Source organism: Sphaerodactylus townsendi, linkage group LG12, assembly GCF_021028975.2.
Source record: "Sphaerodactylus townsendi isolate TG3544 linkage group LG12, MPM_Stown_v2.3, whole genome shotgun sequence".
Classification (NCBI taxonomy): Eukaryota; Metazoa; Chordata; class Lepidosauria; order Squamata; family Sphaerodactylidae; genus Sphaerodactylus; species Sphaerodactylus townsendi.
Window position 1 is genome coordinate 8,320,136 of NC_059436.1, and position 22,153 is coordinate 8,342,288.

Genomic DNA, 22,153 nt, shown 5'->3' on the forward strand with positions numbered 1-22,153 from the left:
ATGGCACATAGTTTGAATTGGGCTTTGCTCACCTGGAATTGAGTTTCGAGCAGAGAACTTGCAAGCTAATATCTAAATGACAGTGTTTGCGGCAGATCAGTTCTGCCCCAAGGATTGTGCATGCTGTAGTTAGGTCCTTAGTCTAGGCCTGGGAAGATCCAGACTCAAAATCCCATTCTCCCATGAAATTGATGGGTGACCTTCCTTATACCAGGCACAGTGTGTCTCAGCCTACCTCACGTAGTTATTGCAGGAGGAGGAGGGTACAAAACCATCTACACTGCTCCATGGAGAACAGGTAGGATAAAATATTAATCGGTGTAGGAATTGGTCTTCTAAGAGTTTAAAGAATTCCACAGATTTAAACCAGCAGGAAATTTCTCAATGATTTATTTCCCAGGCAATCCCTTAAAGGCCCCCAGCTTGTTGCTGCTGTTTCAATTGTTTGTACAAGAAAACTGTCTCCAGCATTTGCCCATATCCCCAAAGAGGAAATCCTTAGAGCAACTACAAACACAATGAGACCCCCGGGAACTGAGAGTGGTTTCCCATGGGCTTTGGTATCAAATTGTAGCACAGAATAAGATGTACAACAGATATGATCTGAAAGAAAAATGGGCTAATGCATTCTTCTTATGAGGGAGTCGACAACTGAGCAAAAAGAAAGGGACCAGAGACCCTTAGAGTGGCCAATTAACATTCGGAAATGGTGAAGATGGTCTTTTGAGTTCCTTTGCAGGGGCTGAAGTTTCCTTCTCTGTGTACTCCTCCTGGCACTTCCACAATAATTTGTAAGTTCCTTGTGGGTGTGACACTTCTAGAGAGTCCTTTGCTGGATCAAGCGATCAACTTTTTTGGCAGCTCTTGTGAAAATGCACAGCCCAATTCACACTTAATTCTTTGAGGTCATATTGGACCAATTCACCTTTCTGTTTTTTTTAGGTCAGTAAAATCATAGGCTGTTCTTCTTTTGGAAGACATGGCAATTTAAGTGTCTTTTGCTGCACCAAAATCCCCTCCCAAAAACTGAACATTGGGTCTGCCTTTGTTGTAGTAGTGACAACCATAGTTACTCTATATTTGTATGCTACAACATCTTTGTCACTGCATTAATAAAATTACATGAAACTGTGAAAAGAAGATAGGATTAGGTTTTGTGGTAGCAATCATTAGAAAAAATGTTAATTATGAAAGCCTGAAACCTGACTCCTACTTCTGGTTTCTAATTTTGTGGTTAGTTCTTATGCCCAAACAAAATTTGTCAAGGTCTCTCCTGACAAGGAGGTTACTGTTCTTTGTTGCTTTTCCTTTGATGTCCAGAATTTACTGCTAGCAGGTCAGCAACTAACCCACAATTACCTTGTGATTCACTTAAAGGATAGCAATTATTTGGATTCTTGGGAATCTTCTTTATTCTAAAACAAACCTGCTAGGAAAACTCTTTTCAAAGATGTCGACTAAAATCCCACTGGGAATGGAAGAAATGATTAAGGCTGAACCACTCCTTGAATATTTCTTAACACATCTGTGTTGGTTATATTACAGAAATGGTCATTCACTTCTCAAGTTCCTGGAATAATTTACAACTTGTCACAGTTAAGAACAAAGCTGGTTTTTGGTTTTTTCTTATTTCTTTTTTATTTACTTACTTATTTACATAGGTGGGTATGGATGAGGACTTGTATAGGTGAATATATATCTTGTGTTAATGTTTGTATTTGCAAGTGTAATGAAGTTGTTTTTTAGGTGCGATATCCTTTTTATAGTACACTTTATGTTTTGTTCCTGGCTTTTTGTTTTTTAATAAGAAAATCTCAATTAATTTTTTTTTTAAAAAAAGAACAAAGCTGGTTTAACATGCATTACCTATTGCTTTAAATCAGGCAAGGTTTCTTCCTAAAGCAGATATCTTCTATTTATATATTCCAACTACTTTCTACTATTTAAGCCGTCAAAACAGGTTTCAAGTAAAGTTGAACAAAGATTTACAGAAAGAAAAACAAATTGCCAAAAAATAAACAATTCGTGTTACCAGACATCAGCATTTGTTTACTGACTCAATATGCAATGATTGAAATGCAAGTACAGCTGATTCAAGATGTCTCCTTTGGTGGTCAGGTATAGAGACCCTCTGGACATTAATTCTCATAGTTGCAATGATTAATACAAATATGTAACACAGTCATTTTGAAAATTCATTTCTTAGGTTTGTTCACCCTTCCTAAGAAGCAACTCTACTCAGAAGCAACTCTACTCACTACTTAATAAGAAACAACTCTACTCAGCAAAATAAAAAATTTCTCCCTTTGTTGGAACGTTCTGACCCTTTTCATTTGATCTGAAAGACATCCTCCAAACCAGACAACTGAATTATGCTATTCTTGCTTGTCCATGTGGACTGTAGCTTGGCTAGGTTCTTTACATCAGTCAGGATGACAACAGACTTGGCTAAAACAGGCTAATGTCTGCATCTACACCAATCCTCACCAACTTCCTGAACCTCCACCTCCTTGATTTTAAATCCTACAGCTATCATGGAGTTACACATTAAGTTCAGGAAGATTTATACATGGGTATTAACATCTTCATCTTAGAAACTATGCTTCTCAACTATTTACAAATCCTTCTTTTTTTTAAGTAAAAGAGAGTGGTGTCGGAATTATCTCCCTGACTCAAACGAAGAGGCTTGTATGGTTCAGGAGAAGTGCTGAGGAACCACCCTGGAAAAGCTGCTGATTCAAAGTACCAAGTTGTTTCGCTGACGTTGGGCTGGGTGTAGAAAGTGAACTCCAATGATTCCTCGTGTTTCTCATAAAGGTCCATAACATCTCCTGTCTAAAGAAACACGAAAGCTTGATTAGGAATGCTCTGAGGAACTAAATGACGTTATTTTCCAGAGATCAAATCTAATTGGGGCTGCATGGCCCCTTTCATTTTCACTCTTTGTTGTTGGTGGCACAAAGCCAAGTTTTTATGTTTCCCAACAAATGCAAAGACACTTGTAATGTGTATTTGCAGCCCAGTTGGTGTGCCACACAAGGGGGAAAGGGAGCATCACAGGTGACCAGTTTAATTCCCATTACAAAAAAATTTCTTCATGACTTCTGAATTGTTCCAAGATGTAGGTGAGTGTGTCCCCAGTGGGCATGGACTCTTTTCGTTTGGAAAACAAAACATGGAAGTAAGATTGAAGCCCCTTCTTCACATGTACCACAGCCCCGAGTCAAATCAGGCACTGCATATGTGGGAACTAAGGAGACCCCACAATTCACTTCTGAGTGTTCCACAGGCTAGGGACCCCAGTTCCACCCTGTGTACTCAGTGGTGTATGAATTAGCATAAACACATTAAATTAAACTGATTCCTCCCATTTACTCTACCATCCATCTTCCTTTGCTACATACCCTCTGCCAAATATTAGATTGCCTGCTCCACACAGCAGGAACGTTGTTGTGACTCTGCAGCTCTGGAGCCATATACATACTTAAGGTTTCTCTAGTTTTACATCTTCTGTTCCAGTCATTTTGGCTCAGAATATTATTAGCACAGAATATATCTGAGTCCTGATCACAGAGGCTGAAAATCTAGATCCTCTAAAAAGGTGTGGACGTGCAAGCAAAACTCACCACTAGCTGTAGCTGAGGTGGACCCTCACCAGATTTCATGCAGGACAGAATCTTTGATCTATTCAGGCCCATAATGACAGGACTTCTGTCTGAATCTAGGGTACGATTTGGGACCACTTCCATGCAGTGCCCTGGAGGAGAACAGATGGAAGAAACATGGTCAATTATGCATAAAACAGACACTTTTTTGTTGGTGGTGGTGTAGATTATAACCACTCATGGAGGGTTGCCAATTAGATTAGAAGCCACTGAAAGGGTCCTTAATATGAGATTATCTATATGAGATAAATCATTAGAAATACTGGTTCACTTTCAACATCACGCCATACTATGGTTTGTGTCTCAGCTTCCAAACAGGGAACACAGTACAATGGAGAGGCCTGTCATTGGCCATTTCCCCACTTTGAAAAGAAAAGCGAGGTTTACCGGGCTTCGTTAACCACGGGTGTTTCTGAGCACGCAGTCATGCTCCCCACTGCGCGGGGTTTTGCAAAAGGCGCCATTCTGAACAGGGGCAGAAATGACGCGCGCTGAGGGATCGCGAGGGTGGCAGAATCGGGGCGGCTGCATTGTCGCCACTCTGGTAGTGGGGAGTGCCGCTGGACCCCGCGTTACTTGGAGCAAGTAGTGCGCAACAAAAGTGGGGGAAACGGCCCACTCTTTAGTCTCACTCCTCTCAATACTGAGTGTCCAGCTGCCTCTGGAAGCAGAACAGTGACCATAACTTGTTCATTCAGGATTATCCAGTAACTTAATCCTGAGGTAGAAATATCCGAAGCTGTAGCCACATTCTTAATACCTGTTTTGCATGCCTTGTAATAATGTTCTTTTAACTGTAACTTTATTTAGTTTTAACTGTTTGGGGTTTTTTTCCTAATGTCTATTGAAGGTTTCTGAAATCTGAAATCTTGTTCATTCAGATATGATGAAGAAGGAGGAGGAGGAGGAGGAGGAGTTTGGATTTATACCCCACCTTTCTCTCCTGTAAGGAGACTCAAGGTGGCTTACAAGCTCCTTTCCCTTCCTCTCCCCACAACAGACAACTTGTGAGGTAGGTGGGGCTGAGAGAATTCTGAATGAATTCTGAACAAAGGTCACCCAGCAGGAATGTAGGATGGAGGGGCAGATAAAGATAGGTTGGCTGTTTCGTGAGAAGAGATAGGGCTGCTATTTCCAGGTTGGAAAATACCTGGATATTCAAGGGGTGGAGCCTGGAGAGCGTGGACTTTGAGGAGGGGAGGGTCTGAAGAAAGGTATAATACAGGGGTGTCCAACTCTGGCACTTCAGATGTTCATGGACAACAATTCCCATCAGCCCCTGCTGGCATGGTCAATTGGGAACTGGGGTTGCCACGTTTAGGTGGGCACGCAATTACATTGAAAGTGGCTTGCAGCACAAGCTGTCCAACTTAAACCCATTCAAGGGACAAAAGTCCCAATTATATCAAGCAAGACCAGAAAACAGTAGAACTCACTGGTGTTATATATACAATAAAATATATTTACAAAAACAAAAAAAAACTGTACAAAAGCTGCTATACAGTTATCAATCATAGTGAATTCACTCAAACAGCAAGTACAATTGCGTTCTTTCCCACTTCAAAACAGCAAGTACATTTGCTGTTGTTTTCTATTGCCATTCAAAACAGCAAACACAATTGCTTTCTTTAGCAATCCAGACAACAACCCATTAAGCCCAACCAGTGTCTGGATAATTAAAACCGACCTTGTGAGGACTTCAAAGGATAATGGTATATGTCCACAAAAATCCTCAGGGCTTCAAGTCCCTTGTGATGGAGTGTGTTCCACGAGATGTCAAGGAATCAACTCAAAGAATCCATCCTGAACTTGCAATCTGTTGTTGGTTCTCAGTCTGCCAATGGCAAGCTTCCTGCACCTATAACCTTTTGATCTGGTTCTGCTCCAAGTATAATCATGTATGTATGGATGTAAATTTGCCCTCAGATAGATTGGAGTAGCAGCCGGGTCTTCTCAGCTGCAGCCCCAATCTTACGGAATCAACAACCATACGCAACTTCAGAATTTACTAATAAAATTTAATACATGTACTTTAATACCAGTAACTTTACACAGAATAGACACAAATAGCTGACAACCATTACCTGATAAATGGGACTTTGATGGACCTGCAATCAAGATGTTGTTCACCAGGATGAAGATTTGCTGCCTGATATCTTGAATTCTGAAATACCAGGGACGGGATAATTTTGCACTGGACTCTAGGAGGGAAGGTGGAAGAGAGAGAGTGTTTTCCAGAGCAGGAAAGAGTTACATTTCTGGCTGTGGTGGGTTTTCCAGGCTATGTGGCTGTGATCTGGCAGTTTTTGCTCCTAATATTTCACCCGCAACTATGGCTAGCATCTTCAGAGGTATGTCACAGTGAGATGTCAGTCCCTTGAAAGCAAAAACTACCAGACGGTGGCTACACAACCTGGAAAACCCACAGCAGTCAGTTGATTCCAGCCATGAAAGCCTTCAACAATATAGGTTTATGCTATTTGGCACCATCTTGCAAACATTATGATCTGCAGTAACAATCTTTATGGTTTCAAGTTTTACAAAGTGTCTTCATGAAACAATAGTCTGAATAGCATGCAATGTGTTCCATGTTATAGTTTGCTCCAGGCTGATGTGAGGCTAGAAAAGCCCTCCACTGGTAAGGTATTCTGCAGTCAAGCAATTAACAAAGGAACACAATAATAAAAACATGGGGATATTCTTCCTACACACTTACTGTAGAAACTGAATGTTTTCAACTGTAAGTCTGTAACCTGACCAGCAATGAAGCTGAAGTCCTTCATTTACCATCCCTCATTATGTTGTGATCCCAGCTAACAACTTCGACTGCTTGAAAACCACATTCTCTTATTAAACTGGTTTGGCTGAGAGCTTCTCCAGCAAGTCCTGCAGAGGACAAGTCACTTTCATCTGCAGGAATGGCTGTTGCTTCTGTATCAGCATCAACCCCTGGTTTATTTTTCTCTGAGTTTCTGCTTTCCTTCATCATGAGACATCATGTCTAGGGCTGCCTGGATATGTACTATTAAACAGATCAGCAAATATATACAGTCAAACCAATACTGAAAGATTTGAGGCCAGCCAAGACTAAAAAACACGGACTGTATATATAGGGATACAAGGCAATGAGGTATAAGCAGTTAGTTTGAGTATAATTTCAATAGATACTTCATAAACCGTTCATAAAGATTATTCATGAAGATATATTGTGATTATTTAACTGGATATAAAGGTAATAAACACACATATAATGAGAGCATGTTATAAACATTGTCCATGAGGCACGAAACCTGCAATAGTCATACTGCGTTCCAGTCAGTTGAAAGAGTCAGTATCTCCAAAATTCAATGAATCAAAAATATTAAGATGAATTGTGGTAGTAGACAACTGTAACTGTTGGAAGTCTGCTGAGGCAGTTAGACATTACTTTGTAACTAGATGATTCACTGAATGTAGAAGCTGTATGCTGCTTTACTTAGCTAAACACACAATAAGAGAATTCAATCTCTATTTCTAATAGATTTACCTGAACGCACTGAAGAAATTTCTGTTGAAAACCGTGGGATCATAGCAAGCATAGCGCATTCTCTTGAATGTTAACGCTGCTGTCACGTAGTTTCTTTCCCCATCACTTGCTGGAGCTGTTGCTGTCTACTACCACAATTCATCTTAATATTTTTGATTCATTGAATTTTGGAGATACTGACTCTTTCAACTGACTGGAACGCAATATGACTATTGCAGGTTTCGTGCCTCATGGACAATGTTTATGACATGCTCTCATTATATGTGTGTTTATTGCCTTTATATCCAGTTAAATAATCACAATATATCTTTATGAATAATCTTTATGAACGGTTTATGAAGTATCTATTGAAATTATACTCAAACTAACTGCTTATACCATACAGTCCTTGTTTTTTAGGCTTGGCTGGCCTCAAATCTTTCAGTATTGGATATGCACTATACCAGAAAGGAGATGAGGGAATGTGTGCTGACCACTGAAGCCCTGGGACAGTGACCCCTGGTTTCTCAACAACTGAATTACATGTCATACAAAAATGCACATGCACTGAGTGCAAAATGTGGTATATGAAGAATGTCTGGCTTTTAAAAAAATGTCTGCCTTACAAAGGAAGTTTAGTCTCATAAATTCTTTGTCCGCAACTGAAGTGCTCAGTGCAGCTTGTCACCTGCAATTCCATGCAACGTTTTGCATTAACTGTGACAAGGCAGCTTTCTGAATTTGTCCACTTTACAGCTTTTCCTATTTTCTAGCAGAGTCTTGTGATGAAGTTGCAATATGGAAAGTTGACAGAATTATACCTTTACTTCACTGGCATAAGTGTTACTTTGATGGGATAATGAATATAAAACCAGTGTTTGCAATGTCTTTTGCGTTTTAAGGCATTTACACATTTGGAACTTCTCCAGTATAATTAATAGAAAAAATGTGGGGGACTTGTGGCGGATGGAGGGTCTCATTTCCCATTCTCTCTTCCCACCTTTATTTTCTTCTTTGCTTCCACAACAGTTCCTGAACCCCTTCCTCCCCTTTTCTATTCTGCTTCCCACTTTCCTTTTTTCTGTTTCTACCTCCCGGCAGCCTGTCTCCTCACTCAGGCCCCTTCCGCACACACAAAATAATGTGTTTTCAAACCACTTTCACAACTGTTTGCAAGTGGATTTTGCTATTCCTTACAGCTTCAAAGAGCACTGAAAGCAGTTTGAAAGTGCATTATTCTGCATGTGCGGAATGAGCCTTACTCACCCATCCACTCATGGTTTTCTGTTGCCTCTCCCTTATCCACAGTCCCTTGCTGTTTCCCCCTTCAGCATTACTTCTTCTTCCCCCTGTCATTGTGCTTGCTTAGTCCATCTCTTTCCACCGCTTCACCACACTGACACTGAAGCTTGGAATCCTCAGCAGTGTGGTCTGGGAGCAGCCCCCAAAATGGTGACCAATATCTCACAACATAGTCTTGTAAGACCTCAACAGAATACTTTTCCTCAAGAAGAAGCCATTGCTTCCGTGATTTTCTGAGGGGTGGGTTCTGCGCATTTATTTTTGCATTTACATTTTTCTTCAAACCTTGGGCATAACGCAGGCTTCCCAAAAAAAAACCCCATCTTTATATTACCACATTATGGGCATTTTTGATCCATTGTTTATTACTAATGTTCAGCATTAGATATCATTATAAATAACTATTTCTTATGAGATCTTGCCATATGACGAGGAAAATTCTGCCAATTTTAGGTCCACATTCCTCTCGAGGGGCTCCATCTCTCCAGCCTCTCCTATTTTCTTCAGTCCTTCTCTTGAATTGCTTGAACTTTGACTTAGCAGTTGCTTCTGCAGTCGCAGCTAGAATCCTGGAAGGAACTGTTAGAAGACGATGACATCATAGGCTATAATTTCTGACAGGAACATCCCAAACAAAGCTAGTGGTAGAGCAGATTCATTGTTCCCGTGAATTACTGTGTTCTCAGACAGGACATTTCCCAAGGATGCTGTGTCTCTTATTCATCTGACAAAGAAGTCTTTTGTCTACAGAAGTCACCTACTGCAATAGATCAAGTCAGTCATACAGTAATTTGTCCTTTTTGCTGCAATGGACTAACACAGCCTGTTTCCAAATCTCAAAGGGTATTTTGCTCTGTGCTAGGTAAAGGCAAATGTAGTCCCCTGTGTAAGTGCGGAGTCATTACTGACCAATGGAGTGATGTCATATTGTGACATTTTCTAGGCAGACTATTTACAGGGCAGTTTTCCATTGTCTTCCCCAGTCTTCTACACTTTACCCCCGGCCAGCTGAGTGCTCATTTTACTTACCTCAGAAGGATGCTGAATCAGCCTTAAGATGGCTACCTGAAACCGACATGCGTCAGGCTCAGACTCAGATTGTGAGCAGCGCTTTGACTGCAGTACCGCTGCTTACCACTCTGTGCCACAGGGCTCTTTTGCTCTTTGTTATCTGCTGAATAATTTAAGTGCGCACTCTACCCTGTTGATACTTAGCCGTGCTTTTTCATTTGCTTCAGGTCTAAGGCTGATAAGTCTTTTCCTAGTAAAAATTTCCTTTAGTTTTACCATCTATGACATAAGGAGAAACTCAACAGGTGCCCTTAAGAACTGCTATGTTGTGTGGCTATTGAATGTTTCCCACTAAGGCAAATACTGGAAGCACAGGAGTAGAGAGGCCATAGTCCCAGAAAGAGTTGATGGTCCCACATCTAATATCTGAGGTCACAAACTGAGGCCACAAAACCTTTGGCAACATCCACTTGGTGATGATTCTCCTATCATTACCATTGTCAAGTCAGAGGCATGCAGGTTGGCACCCATATGGGAATTTTGTACATAGTTTCTACTGTCAGATGCCGTTTTCCCCTGTCTTTTCTCCCTGGCATGCCGCCAGAGGTGTTTTTTTTCTATAATCTCCAACTTTTTATCTAGTCAGCAGGGCCCATTGCAACATTACAATTATTATCTCAATCTACCAACAATTCTGAATGGTCAACTTTCATTTTTCAAAAAACCACTGGCCCTTGTAGTTAAAGATGTACCGTATATACTCGTGTATAAGTCGACTTTTTCAGCACATTTTTGTCCCGAAAAAGCCCTCTTTGACTTATACACGAGCCACCCGCCGCCGCCGCCGCCGCCATCGCCACCCATCGTTCCCCCAACTCACTCACTCACTCACTCATCTTTTCCTTTCCCCGCAGGCTCTGAGGCTTGGCTTCAGGGAAGCTGCCACTCGGGCAGCCTGTCTCTATGATTTTCTTAAAAGGACAATGCTCCAAAGATTGCTTATGCTTGCTTAAGAGTTACCACCCTAGACTTATACACAAGTCAATTAGTTTTCTTAGTCTATGGTGGTAAAATTAGGTGCCTTGACTTATACATGGGTCAACTTATACACAAGTATATACAGTACTGGAAAAATGTATCTCCACCCCAAAAAGATACCAACTTTCTCTTGCATAAAAAACTGGGAAATTCAGGGAAATTTGTAGATCATGAGCACAAAAACGGTCTGTATAGCAGATAGCTTTTTTTTCTAATAGCAAATAGCATTTTTTTCCCCCCAAAGCCCTCCAGAGATGCCATGGGGACAGTGGTAGTTGTGGCACGGGGACTAAAGTCTAGAAAATTGTGCCACTGTGGACAGGTCCTACAAAGATCCACACATCACTATCTTCCCAAAATGTTCATATCTGAGAAAGATCAGAGCAAAGCTGGGGAGAACCTGGAAAGTGGATAATTAGGGATACATTATCAACTGAATACTAAAAAAAATTCTAGTTTAACTGACACACTGGAGAAAAGCATCCACGTAGAAGCAACCTCCAGATGTTCAATTTATGGCAATGTGAGGAAGAGTTGTAAATTTAATAAGAAAAGTAATTCCTCCCAAGGGTCAGAACATACTCTAGCTAGGAGTGATGGAGGACTGAGGGAACTTAATCTTCAACAAAGGAGGTGAGAAAAAGAGGCACTGATGAGCAAATCGACCTGCTCAAGTTTATCAGATCCTAGAGGGGGACATTTTAGTCACAGGGAAATTTCCTAATGTTTTGTTTTGTCTTTGCAGATCCTCAATGTTGCTAATTGAGGTTTTGACTGAAGGGGGAAAAATCTGTCACTTTCTCATCTACTTAAAGAGGACATCACAAGAGAAACTGAATCTCCCTTTAGCTCTAATTTGCATGTGTTTCCACGTCAACAGCAACCAAATCTGCCAAGTCAAAAGGGAAAAAGCAACCAGGAATTATTTCAGGAAGGACTGGGCGGCAAAAGCTGGCTAAGAAAACACGCTGGGCAAATTATATTGGAAGTGGTGGGAACCCCAGGGCTCGTGAGTGACTTCTGTACTTTCTTGTCAGGCAGCACAAGACCAACTGTCAGTACAAAACCTCTGTAAATTAGACATGAGAATGGACTGACATTCAATAACTCTGCTGTTCATGAGAGAGCCGACAATCTTACACAAAGAAAGAAAAGTCCAGAAAAGAAATAAGATTAGGAGACAGTACCTGGCCTCACCCACTTGACTTGTGCCTTGGGATGCAGATCTTGTGTCTCTGTTTTCCTTTGGCACTTACAGAACATTTTATACTTAGCTACCCAGTGGGTGTGACTGGAGAAGATTTTTCTGGATTATTAATGTAAACAGCCCTGTTACAGGATATGGGCAAAAATGCATAGCATACTTCACTTTTAATCTGTTGAGGCCACTGGATCTTAAAAGGATCAGTTTTTACATGCATTTTTTGACTGAAAAAGTACACACATTTTGACGCATAATGGAGTGTATGGGTGGGGTCTGGGGTTTCCCGTCCTGTGCTGCCTCATGACACATCCCTTGTCAGACATAACAGAGGGGTCTTCCACACAAGTTATTTGCTCTAATGCTTTTGGGGAGTGGATTTTTTCCCCCTACTTTCCCTCAGCATCATGGTGTACTTGTGTACTTCTGGGAGGTCTCCCAGTTTTTCTATGATCTGATCCTGTCTCCACACCAGTCATTTCTTCTCATCACTACCACCGACTTTTAAAAAACGTTGAAATAGGCATTATATTTATGGACTATTCTAACAGTTGGTGTAACGGGCCATGACGAAGGGAGGGGGAGCTGTGCCCGGGTCAGATTTCTGTCCCCAGACACTTCTTGAATTTGTTGTCTATAAAACCAAACTATAAAACTATAAAATGGTTCAAGATTTGAATTCTGAGCAACTCAAGTTTTCAGAATTGATGGGACCCAAATTCAGGTTTGGAAGTGCTTTCTTGCAGATTCAGACTACAGTTGTGTGACTCACCTGCAACAGAAACTAGCTCAAGACAAAAGGGGTCTGAACACCAGGACCTGATCCAAATACACTCAGCACCTCAACTGTAGTAATTCCAATTATCTTTCTTGTAGATGCTAGCTGCATGCGCAGCCAGGCCAAAAACTGGACAGGAAGAAAATGTGCTTGTTAAATGAGTAATGTAATGCGGCTCAGCCTGGCAATGAATCCACTCCCACGTTCAGATATCACCATGTCAGCTGTGTCTTTCTGCAAAAGAGACTGTTTGATTTTTGTGTGTTTAATGGGCAACTGACCTGCCCAGTTGCACTGGGAAGACTGGTTTGTTTTCATTGATGGAGACACACCTTATGACTTGACTTTTATGTGAATTAAGTTCTTTGTTTGTTTCTCACACACACACACCAAGAATTCATTGCTGGTGCCCTGGAAATTAACCCCAAAAGATCTTGTTGCCAGAGGTGTCAATTCCAGCTTGGGAAATCTGTAGTGATGCAGGGGTTGTGCGTGTGGAGGACACTCCATAGGGATGTGCTGCCATGCGGTCCACCCTCCAAAGCTGTAATTTCCTCCAGGAGAACTGATCTTTGTAGAGTGGAGAACCGTTATAGAACTGTAGGCCCCGAATGATGGTTGGTTACCGTGTGTAGAGATGCCAGTCTGTAGGTGGGGCTTGGGGATCTCCTGGAATTACAGATCATCTCCTGACTACAGATATCAGTTTCCCTGGAGAAAACAGATACTTTGGAGGATGAATGATATGGTTCTGTGGTATAGTGAGCCAGCACAGTGTAGTGATTGAGAGCAGTGGACTCTAATCTGGAGAACCAGAGCAGGAACTGTAATCCCCACTCCTCTACTTGAGTGGCAAACTCTCACTTGGTGAACTGAATTTGTTTCCCTGCCCCTCCACATGAAGCCAGCTCAGTGACCTTGGGCCAGTCACAGTTCTCTTTGAACTTTCTCAGGCCCACCTACCTCACAAGGTATCTGTTGTGGGGAGAGGAAAGGAAGGAAGGAAAGTGTTGTATAAATCCAAACTATTACAAGTAGCACTGGTATTTCTTTATTGAACCAATAAGCAATGATTACATTATCAATTGCAGCTATCCATCTTGCTGGTCATGTGGAAAGATCCCCTGGATATGATTCTTCGCCCTCGGGCTAAGGTCAGTTTTAGGTTTTTTGGGTTTTTTTTACAAAATTGGGAACAATTTATGACTGAATAATATAAATAAAAATAAAAAGTTAGGGTTGGGAATCAAGCAAAGGCCAGGGTTTACACAAAACCCCCAAATCTGAATCTGACCATAGCCCTATTCTCAGACTGTGCCCTAGAAATCAACGTAGCACTCAGGCAAGCCTGAGCCCCTACCCTACCCTTGCCTTAACCCTAACCCTAATTTATTATTTTTATTTAATTTATTCCGTCAAAAATTGTTCCCAAAATAGTTATAAAAACACAAAACTTGAAACTGACCACAGCCCTATTCTTGGACAGCGCCCTAGAACTCAACGTTACACTAAGGCAAGCCTCAGCCTCTGCCCTTGCCTTAACCCTAACCCTAAACTATTTTATAAATTTATTTTTGTTACAATTTGGGGTTAGGGTTAAGGCAAGGGCAGAGGCTCAGGCTTGACTTAGTGTTACGTGGAGTTCTAGGGCACACTCTAATAATAGGGCTATTCTCAGACTGCACCCAAGAACACAACGTAACACTCAGGCAAGCCCGAGCCTCTGCCCTTGCCTTAACCCAAACCCTAACTTTTTTATTTATTTATTTTTATTACAATTTTGGAAACAATTTATGACTGGAAAAATTCAATAAAAATAATAAGTTAGGATTAGGGTTAAGGCAAGGGCAGGGGCTCGAGCTTGACTTAGTGTTACGTTGACTTCAGGGGCACGCTCTGATAATTGTGCGGTGGTCAGTTTTAGGTTTCGGGTTTTTGTTCTAATTTTGGGAACAATTCATGACTTGAAAAATTCAATAAAAATAATAAGTTACGGTTAGGGTTAGGGTTAGGGTTAAGGAAGGGGCAGGGGCTTGGGCTTGACTTAGCGTTACGTGGAGTTCTAGGGCACACTCTGATAAACGTCCATAACATCTGGAGTGCCAAAGGTTCGCCACCACGGCACTATTGTGTGTTAACGGCTTTCTCTTCACCAAAGGTAATATCTCTGAGCTATTTACTGTTTTCTTACAAAATAAAAAATAGTGATGTCTGAACCCCCACCCTGACTCAAACCAAGAGGCTTGTGTGGCTCGGCAGAAGTGCTGAGGAACCAACCGGGAGAAATTGCTGATTCAAAGGAGCAAGTTGTCTCACTGCCTTTGGTCTGGTTGTAGAACGTGAACTCCTTGGATTCCTCCTTTTTCTCATGAAGATCCTTAACATCTCCTGCCTAAGAAAACATGAAAGTTTAGTTAGATATGTGCTGTTTTATCAAAAGAAGTTGCTCCTCACAAGAAAAGTGTATTGCCCATTCACAGACATACCAATTTAAAGCCTATTGAAAGTTCTTTGGTTAAATAACATCTCTGTCATGGACTTACTTGGTAGCCTTTGTTAAACCACCATGTCCACTTTGTGTCAGCTCTTCCACTCCCACCAGTGGAAATGCAGGGATATCTAAACAGGCCTATCTTAAAGGGCAGTAATAATGATGGCTGAGATAATATACAAGGAACTCTGAATGCTCCAAAGGAGTTATATGAATGCTTCACATTATTTCCAATTATAGCAGAGTAGAAAAGCCACTTATAGCCTGGTTTTAACCCAATTTTCTTGGAATAAAGGTATGTTATTGTTTCATTACTGGGCTAGTGAAATACTACCAAAACAACCTCATTTTTTTTTATTTTGACAATGCTAAATCCTTTAGAGCAATGGTTCCATTAAATCCTTTAGAGCAATGGTTCCAACTTCCAAACCTGAGATACTTGTACCTCCAGGGCTAAGCACCACAGATTCGGGGGAATGTGAAAAAAAATACATAATGGGTTTGCTAATGTGGGGGTACAATTTTAGGGAAATGGATTGCCATGGGGTATGCAGTGAAAAAAAGATTGGGAACCACTGCTGTTGTCATTTTCAGCCATTTCCCAGCACAGACCAGATAATATCTTCTTACCTTCTGTACTCCTACAGGTGTAATCTTAAGGGATGGCAAACTTCACGTAAGACCTGGAGTTCTCTCAGGTTTATAAATGATCCCCAGGCTACAGAAATGGCAACTTCACAGGATGGACTTTTATGGCATCACATCCCTGCTGAGTTCCCTCTTCTCCTCAGGAACTGACACAAATCCCCAGGAAGGTCCCAAGCTGGAGTTGGCAACCCTAGTGTGTCCTGATAAACAGTCTTAGCCTCCTATCAGTGCGTTTTTCTGCTGACAGGTAATCTCCCAAACTACTGGATCAATTGCTTTGAAATTTTCACACAACGTCGCATTCGCATGCAGCCATACTGTTTCCACACCTCCTGTTGTGTACATGTCACAACTGTGCCAGTTATTGTGTACATGCCACACCTGTTGGAACCACAGTTCTGTTCCGCAACAGCGCCATCTGCTGGCCGTCAAAGCAACACCCTCTGATACAAAAGAAACAACCATGCCTTCCTTGAAAACCACTGCCATCTGGAGTGAAAGGGATGGGGCGGGCCATCTGCACATGGCCCACCCTCCCTAGCGGAGGAAGGGGAAGATGAGGGAGGGTCCAGGGGTTTGATGGACCAAACGCTCTAAAATTTGAACACAACGTAGCTAATGCCTCCCAGCGTGTTTTACACTAGATAATTCGCCTGCAAGGGAAAGGAGTGAAAGGGACAGGGACAGCCACCTGCACATGGCCCACCCACCCTAGTAGAGGAAGGGGAATGTTAGGGAGGGACAGGACGGGTTGCCATGCAAGGGAGCGAGAGAGAGGGAGGGTGGACCTCCCTTGCAATCATTGTGTCATTGCCCTCCCTTGCAATCATTGTGCAATGACACATGTTCGAACCGTTCGCTTCCCCTTTTCTTTCTTTTCCACTTCATCAGACTCAGCCACAGCAACGCATGGGCAGGCCCACGAGAGAGAGAGAGAGAGAGAGAGAGAGAGAGAGAGAGAGAGAGAGAGAGAGAGAGTAAAATAACACAAAAATATGACTTAGAAGCTATAATGAAACTGGTTTTTTTTTTCACAAGCTGTACTGGATGTGAGTACAAGAAATGTTCTCGACATATAGCCGAATGAAGGGGCTGAGTACAAAGGTGACAGATTGGGCTATACTAGTTCAGAGTTCAGACTGAAGTAAGGGGTTACATTGTCCAAAGTTCCACCACAATACTAATTCTCTGTAAGTAGAAAAATAGCATCGAAGTCCTACAGTGACATCCATCTCTGCTGAAATCACTCTCCTTCTACAACTCTAGCCTCTGCAAGTGCTCCTTCCAAATCTCAAGGAACTTGCTAATCTGAAGTTAGCTACTACATCTCAGTCAGGGCCAGGCATCCCTCTTGAAGGTGGAAAACATTTTTTAAAAATGAACTTTCAGGACCTTGCTCCATCCACCTCTCGAAGTATCTGCATTTTGGCCACTAGATGCCAACCACCATGGCTTTCCATAATTTTTATAAACAAAAGCAGGTAAATGGACTGAAAGACTATTCTTTCCCTGGTTGCACAGAATATAAGAGGTCAGTATAGAATGTACATAAGCCCTGGTTATAAGAAATCTTTAAAACTTTGAAAGCAAGAATGAAACTCACCACTAGCTGTAGCTGCGGTCGATCGCCCGACTTCACAGTGAGAACATAGTTCTGAACCTTGGTGCCCATAAAGATAGGTCGCTTGCTTGAATCTATGACTCGATTTGGAGCGACTGTAATTAATTGATCTGGAAGGAAACAACGGGCAAAAAAATCCAAAACAGCTTTGAGTCCTGTGGCACCTAAGGGACCCTCAAGAGGTTCAAGACACAAGGTTTTAAGAGCCGAAGCGCCCCTGTTCACTAAGGGGCTACTGGACTCAAATGTTACTGTTCTACTGCAGGCCAACAGGGCGACATCTGAAACAGACAAAAAAACCCACAGACAGTGGTCTGACAGAGGACAAACCACTTATTCAGGAGTAAACAAGAGTTTATGTTTATATAAGAGTAAAGGCTTGTCTGTGGTTTCAAGCATGGGCAGCAGACGGTGTGAATGGGAGAGAGAGAAAGTAATCTGAAAGTCAAGGGCAGAGACAGATTGGTAGGCAGATGGGAGAAGAGAAGGAAAGAGGGGATGGGGAAAGGATGTGGGGGATGCAAGAGGGACGAACAGAGGAAACCAGAGGAAGTGTGGGGAGGAAGGAAATGAGATCTGCCCCCCTGTGAGTCCTTGAAGGTCCCACACTTGTTGATATATGAATTGGCATCCTGCTGCCCTGAAGGCTCGATAGAAGAGCTTGATCTGCAGTTGCTAGTCTACCTGGAAGTGTAATTTTAGTTCAGTCCCAAAGTATTAGCAGAGTATTACTCTGCAAAGTTGCATTGAAACTTAATTCTCAGGTGCATGGAGGGCCAGGTTTAGGCTAGGATTACAGTACAGGTGAGGGAATGCAACCCTCTTCTTCATTCTGTTTTCCTTACCTGGAGCAGCTCCAGGGACCTGTTGTTTACCCAGAAACTTGCAGATACTGATGAATGATGACACATTGTGGCTCTGCAGAGTCATTTCAAGGTGGGGAAATTGTGCAAGGCTTAAACAATCCACCATGCCCAGGAGATCCAGACCAGCCCAAGAGTGCTTAATAGAAGTAGGACAAGAAGAGTTGGTTCCCCCCACCCATCCCTTTTCTCTACCTCGAAGCAACTTACAATTGCCTTCCCCTCTCCCCAACAGACACCTTGGGACATAGGTGGGTCTCTGAGAGTTCAGAAAGAACTGTGATTGGACGGAGTAGTCACCCAACAGGCTTCATGTAGAGAGGTGGCCAATCAAACCTGGTTCTCCAGATTAGAATCTGCTGCTCTTAACCACAACAGCATGCTGTGTGTTGCCAAGTCACAACTGACACACGGTAAGTCCAGGACCACAGGGGCTTTCAAAGCAATAGATGAGTACTGCCATTGTATTTTTATATTTTGTATGCTTATTTGGGTTCCCACTGGGGACAAAAGCAGGGGAGAAATACTCAAATACACTCATAAATTCTTCATGCACGTAGGCCCACAGCAGCGTGCAGAGCCAGTGGAACTAAAACAAAGGAACAGGTAGGTGCAGATGCAAAGTAGAAGGAAGGGTAGCGGCCATGAACAAGCAAAGGAGCCTATGGCTCAGTCCAGAACTAGAAGGGGATTTAAAAGTAGGCAAGTAGGTAGTTAAGGAATATCAAGTAGGTAAAAGTAGTGAAAGTCTTTTCCAGAGTTAAGGATCTGGTGCAGAACCAAGGAAAAGGTCATCAGTTCCAAGGTGTGCTTTCTTGTTAACTTGTTTACCCAGCTCCAGAATTTCAAAATGGGTGAAACTGGTAACTTTAATGAGCATGGAAGGAAGGAACTGAGAAATTTTTGATGAAACATAATGGCTGTTACCTTCTGAGTTGGAATTTTGTGGAGCTGCTACTAATGTGCCATTCTGCAGGAGGAGGTATTTCTGCTTGGTATCCCAAATCCTGTAGAGCCAGGGAACCTCTAGAAGAAGAAGAAGAGTTTGGATTTTTACACCACCTTTCTTTCCTGCGAGGAGACTCAAGGTGACTTACAAGCTCCTTTCCCTTCCTCTCCCCACAACAGACACCTTGTGAGGTAGGTGGGGCTGAGAGAGTTCTGAATGAACTGTGACTAGCCCAAGTTCACCCAGCAGGAATGTAGGAGTGCGGAAACACATCTGGTTCACCAGATAAGCCTCTGCCACTCAGGTGGAGGAGTGGGGAATCAAACCCGGTTCTCCAGATTAGAATCCACCTGCTTTTAACTACTATACCACAATGGCTCTCTAGACTCATTTTACTCCTTCTATCAAGGAAATTAGATACACATAAATATATTATGTGTACATGTTGGGCTGTCCGAGCTGGCATGCCCCATTGGGACCTCTTCGGGGCCAGCTGTGGCCAGGGCCATTCTGCTGCCCCCCCCCCAGCCTTGCCCCAGCCCCCATGCCCTCCCTGGCTGCTCCCCAGCTGGACACAAGCCTGTGGAATTGCTTGGCTGCCCGCATGCCCCACCTGTCTCATCGTTGTCCCTGGCCCCCTGCTCACGGCTTGGGACATTCTCCACAAAGGATTGAACTGCCTTCCGCAGGTCAAGTTAATTTTTCTTTTACTGTTAGTCCATGAAGGGCAGATCAGCCCAATACTTTTCAATACATCTTCCAAGTAGCTAAGATTCTCTTATGTGTGTCTGCATAGCTATGCAGATAGCTACTCAAAAATTTTAAAAAGGGAAACTATACATTGTCGGATTTAGCAGGGCCAGCTGACCACAACTATGTACTTTTCAGGCTAAAAATGTGCCCAGAATCGGAGCCTGCAGAACAAACATCTTGGGACTTCCTTCAGCAAATGGCGTCAGGGAGAATCCCTTCAGTTACACACAAAATGTCAGGCGCAAGCTGAGGGTGAAACTGGCCAGAGAGAAAATGATTGATCGGGAAATATAAGACACCTCCTGAGTTCTGCAACCTGCACAGCCAGGCAGAGGATGTTTTGCAGGCAGCTTGGGAGAAAAGGTAAACTTTCAAGCGTTTTCTTTTTTAACAACATCTTCAGCAGAAAAAAGGCATCCTAAGGACATCTTGGGAAAAGGCTGTGCGGAGTGCCTTCCCAGGGTGCCTTTTTTTTTGAGTCCTCAGGACATCTTATTTCAGCTGTGTGGAATGAACCAGTGGTAGTTTGCCATTGCCTCCCGATGAATAGCAACCCTGATATTCCTTGGTGGTCTCCCATCCAAGTACTAATGAGGACTAATCCTGCTTAGCTTCTGAGATCTGACAAGACCAAGCTAGCATAGGCCATCCAGGTCAGGGTAGATAATGGATACAAAGCAGAAATTTGGGATACAGTTAGCATTGAAAATATATTTGCAAACATTTCCAGGTTAATTCTTAGAAAAAACAACAACTTGTTTTTACCTGGTTTCCTCCCATAGTCATTGAATAAATCGGCCATTTCCTGGTTCACAGTCTTCCTTTCATGTTCTATCATTGAAGTCTCTTCCTGCTGCATCTTTGAAGCCTCTTTCTCTCCTATGATTAATTCAGGGTATTATATTGGCTGCCTCTTCTGCGGTTGCAATTCTAATATTAGGATGAACTGTTAAAAGAGGAGGTCATCTTTGGCCCAAACTATGTATTACAATTTATAACTACAATTTAGGATCAGAGTTTTTCCAATAGACTTTGATGCTGACAGTCAAACATCAAAAATAGGGGAACTTGTTTTCCAAGTTTGGATCATGCCCCTGGCATGAGGGGAGAGATAGCTTCAGTCATCTGCTTCTGCCAACGTTATTTGTCCCATTGGCAGGCTGTGCAAGTACAAATGGGCTGCATAAGCAGGGCTTTCCTGGCCCCAATGTGTAGTTTCCACCATAGACTGCAGCCACAAACTTTGCAAAGAACATCCAAAGTATTGTTAAAGGATATACATTAATTCCGCTGTGTTCTCTTGTGACCTCAGCCAAGAAGATTGTAAGCCACCTTGAGTTTTGCAAGGCACAAAAGCAGCTAATAAAGAAATAAATATTCAGCAACAAACGAACCCCTTGTAACTGGGGTTTTAGGACTAGGCATAGCTGGAGTTTTAGCAAAGAGGAGGGTCCTTGAAAAGTAGAGAGGATGAAGGGTAACGCCAATGGGAAAGACTTTGGTGTCAGAACTAGAAGGGGAATCACAGTTGTAGTGTTAGAAAGCAAGCATTTTTTAAAAAAAATCTATGGCAGGAGAAGTGCCCCAGACCAGCTCTGAATGGTCTTGATACCATTGCCAAACAAGAAAAAGCAACTGTGCATACCCAGGGACCTGTGATTCTCATTCATTCATTTTATGTATTTTATTGAGCATTTTCCTAGCACAATCCCGAGCAAATATGATATTGAAGATGGCTTACAAATCCACTTCAATAATGAGAGCAATTAGAGCAATTAGAGCATAATATATAACAAATAGTTACAAAAGTAACGGTCAGTCAGTCTTTATTACTGCCTGCAAACCATACAGAAGCAGGAAAAAACAATGTTATTGCATTACTTACCTGCATGAAATATACATACGTCATTCATCTTAGTATATCTAACAGTTTAAGGATTAGAATCTGAGTAAATTTGCAGCTGCTACACCAGAAGTAAGGTTACCAGATTGGCTTCCAGTAACAAGGGCAATAGAAGAAACAACAATAACAACAAAACCCTTAAAATAATAGCACATTGGATGCATGCATCTGAGGAATGAGACTACTTCCTAAAAAAGTACTTACAGCAGTGCAATCCTAAGCAGAGTTATATCTTTCTGTGGAACATATAAGAAGACCACCAGATGGTTCCAGGAAATAACACTTTACTATTATGTCGTCAGAAGAAATGGGACTTATGCCCACTGGGCACTTCTCCAATGAGTCGTCCTAAAAGCAAAGCATTTATACACTTGTTCATGGGTATGAGTATGCCATTCCATATAAGGTTATTCACAACCATGTCA

General features: G+C 42.2%; 1 protein-coding gene across 3 annotated transcripts; it reads right to left on the minus strand.

Annotated features, from left to right (window-relative positions):
* Window positions 1-201: 201 nt before the first annotated feature.
* LOC125442310 (interleukin-36 receptor antagonist protein-like) lies at window positions 202-22,046 on the minus strand. 3 transcript variants are annotated; one of them, XM_048513614.1, is made up of 5 exons: window positions 11,709-11,752; window positions 8,895-9,051; window positions 5,750-5,866; window positions 3,627-3,757; window positions 202-2,835 (listed from the first exon to the last, which is right to left on the minus strand). In XM_048513614.1, the coding sequence occupies exons 2-5, from the start codon at window positions 8,950-8,952 to the stop codon at window positions 2,611-2,613; spliced, it is 531 nt and encodes a 176-aa protein (XP_048369571.1). In that variant the 5' UTR covers window positions 8,953-9,051; window positions 11,709-11,752; the 3' UTR covers window positions 202-2,610. The 3 variants fall into 3 exon arrangements, with proteins under 3 accessions (XP_048369571.1, XP_048369572.1, XP_048369570.1); XM_048513615.1 differs by lacking the exons at window positions 202-2,835; window positions 3,627-3,757; window positions 5,750-5,866; window positions 11,709-11,752 and adding exons at window positions 17,243-17,370; window positions 19,051-19,149; window positions 20,591-20,704; window positions 21,933-22,046 and having other exon boundaries at window positions 8,831-9,051; XM_048513613.1 differs by lacking the exons at window positions 202-2,835; window positions 3,627-3,757; window positions 5,750-5,866; window positions 8,895-9,051; window positions 11,709-11,752 and adding exons at window positions 14,347-14,892; window positions 17,243-17,370; window positions 19,051-19,149; window positions 20,591-20,704; window positions 21,933-22,046.
* Between the last annotated feature and the right edge of the window lie 107 nt (window positions 22,047-22,153).

What these genes read in the sequence shown, in the direction of transcription:
- LOC125442310 (XM_048513613.1), bottom strand. Translation starts at nt 20,684, where the DNA reads ATGCAGCAGGAAGAGACTTCAATGATAGAACATGAAAGGAAGACTGTG. An exon ending in TGACTATGGGAGGAAACCAG is followed by an intron (nt 19,150 to 20,590) that starts GTAAAAACAAGT and finishes TTCTTCTTCTAG; the next exon opens with AGGTTCCCTGGCTCTACAGG. An exon ending in GACCGCAGCTACAGCTAGTG is followed by an intron (nt 14,893 to 17,242) that starts GTGAGTTTCATT and finishes ATGTTTTCTTAG; the next exon opens with GCAGGAGATGTTAAGGATCT.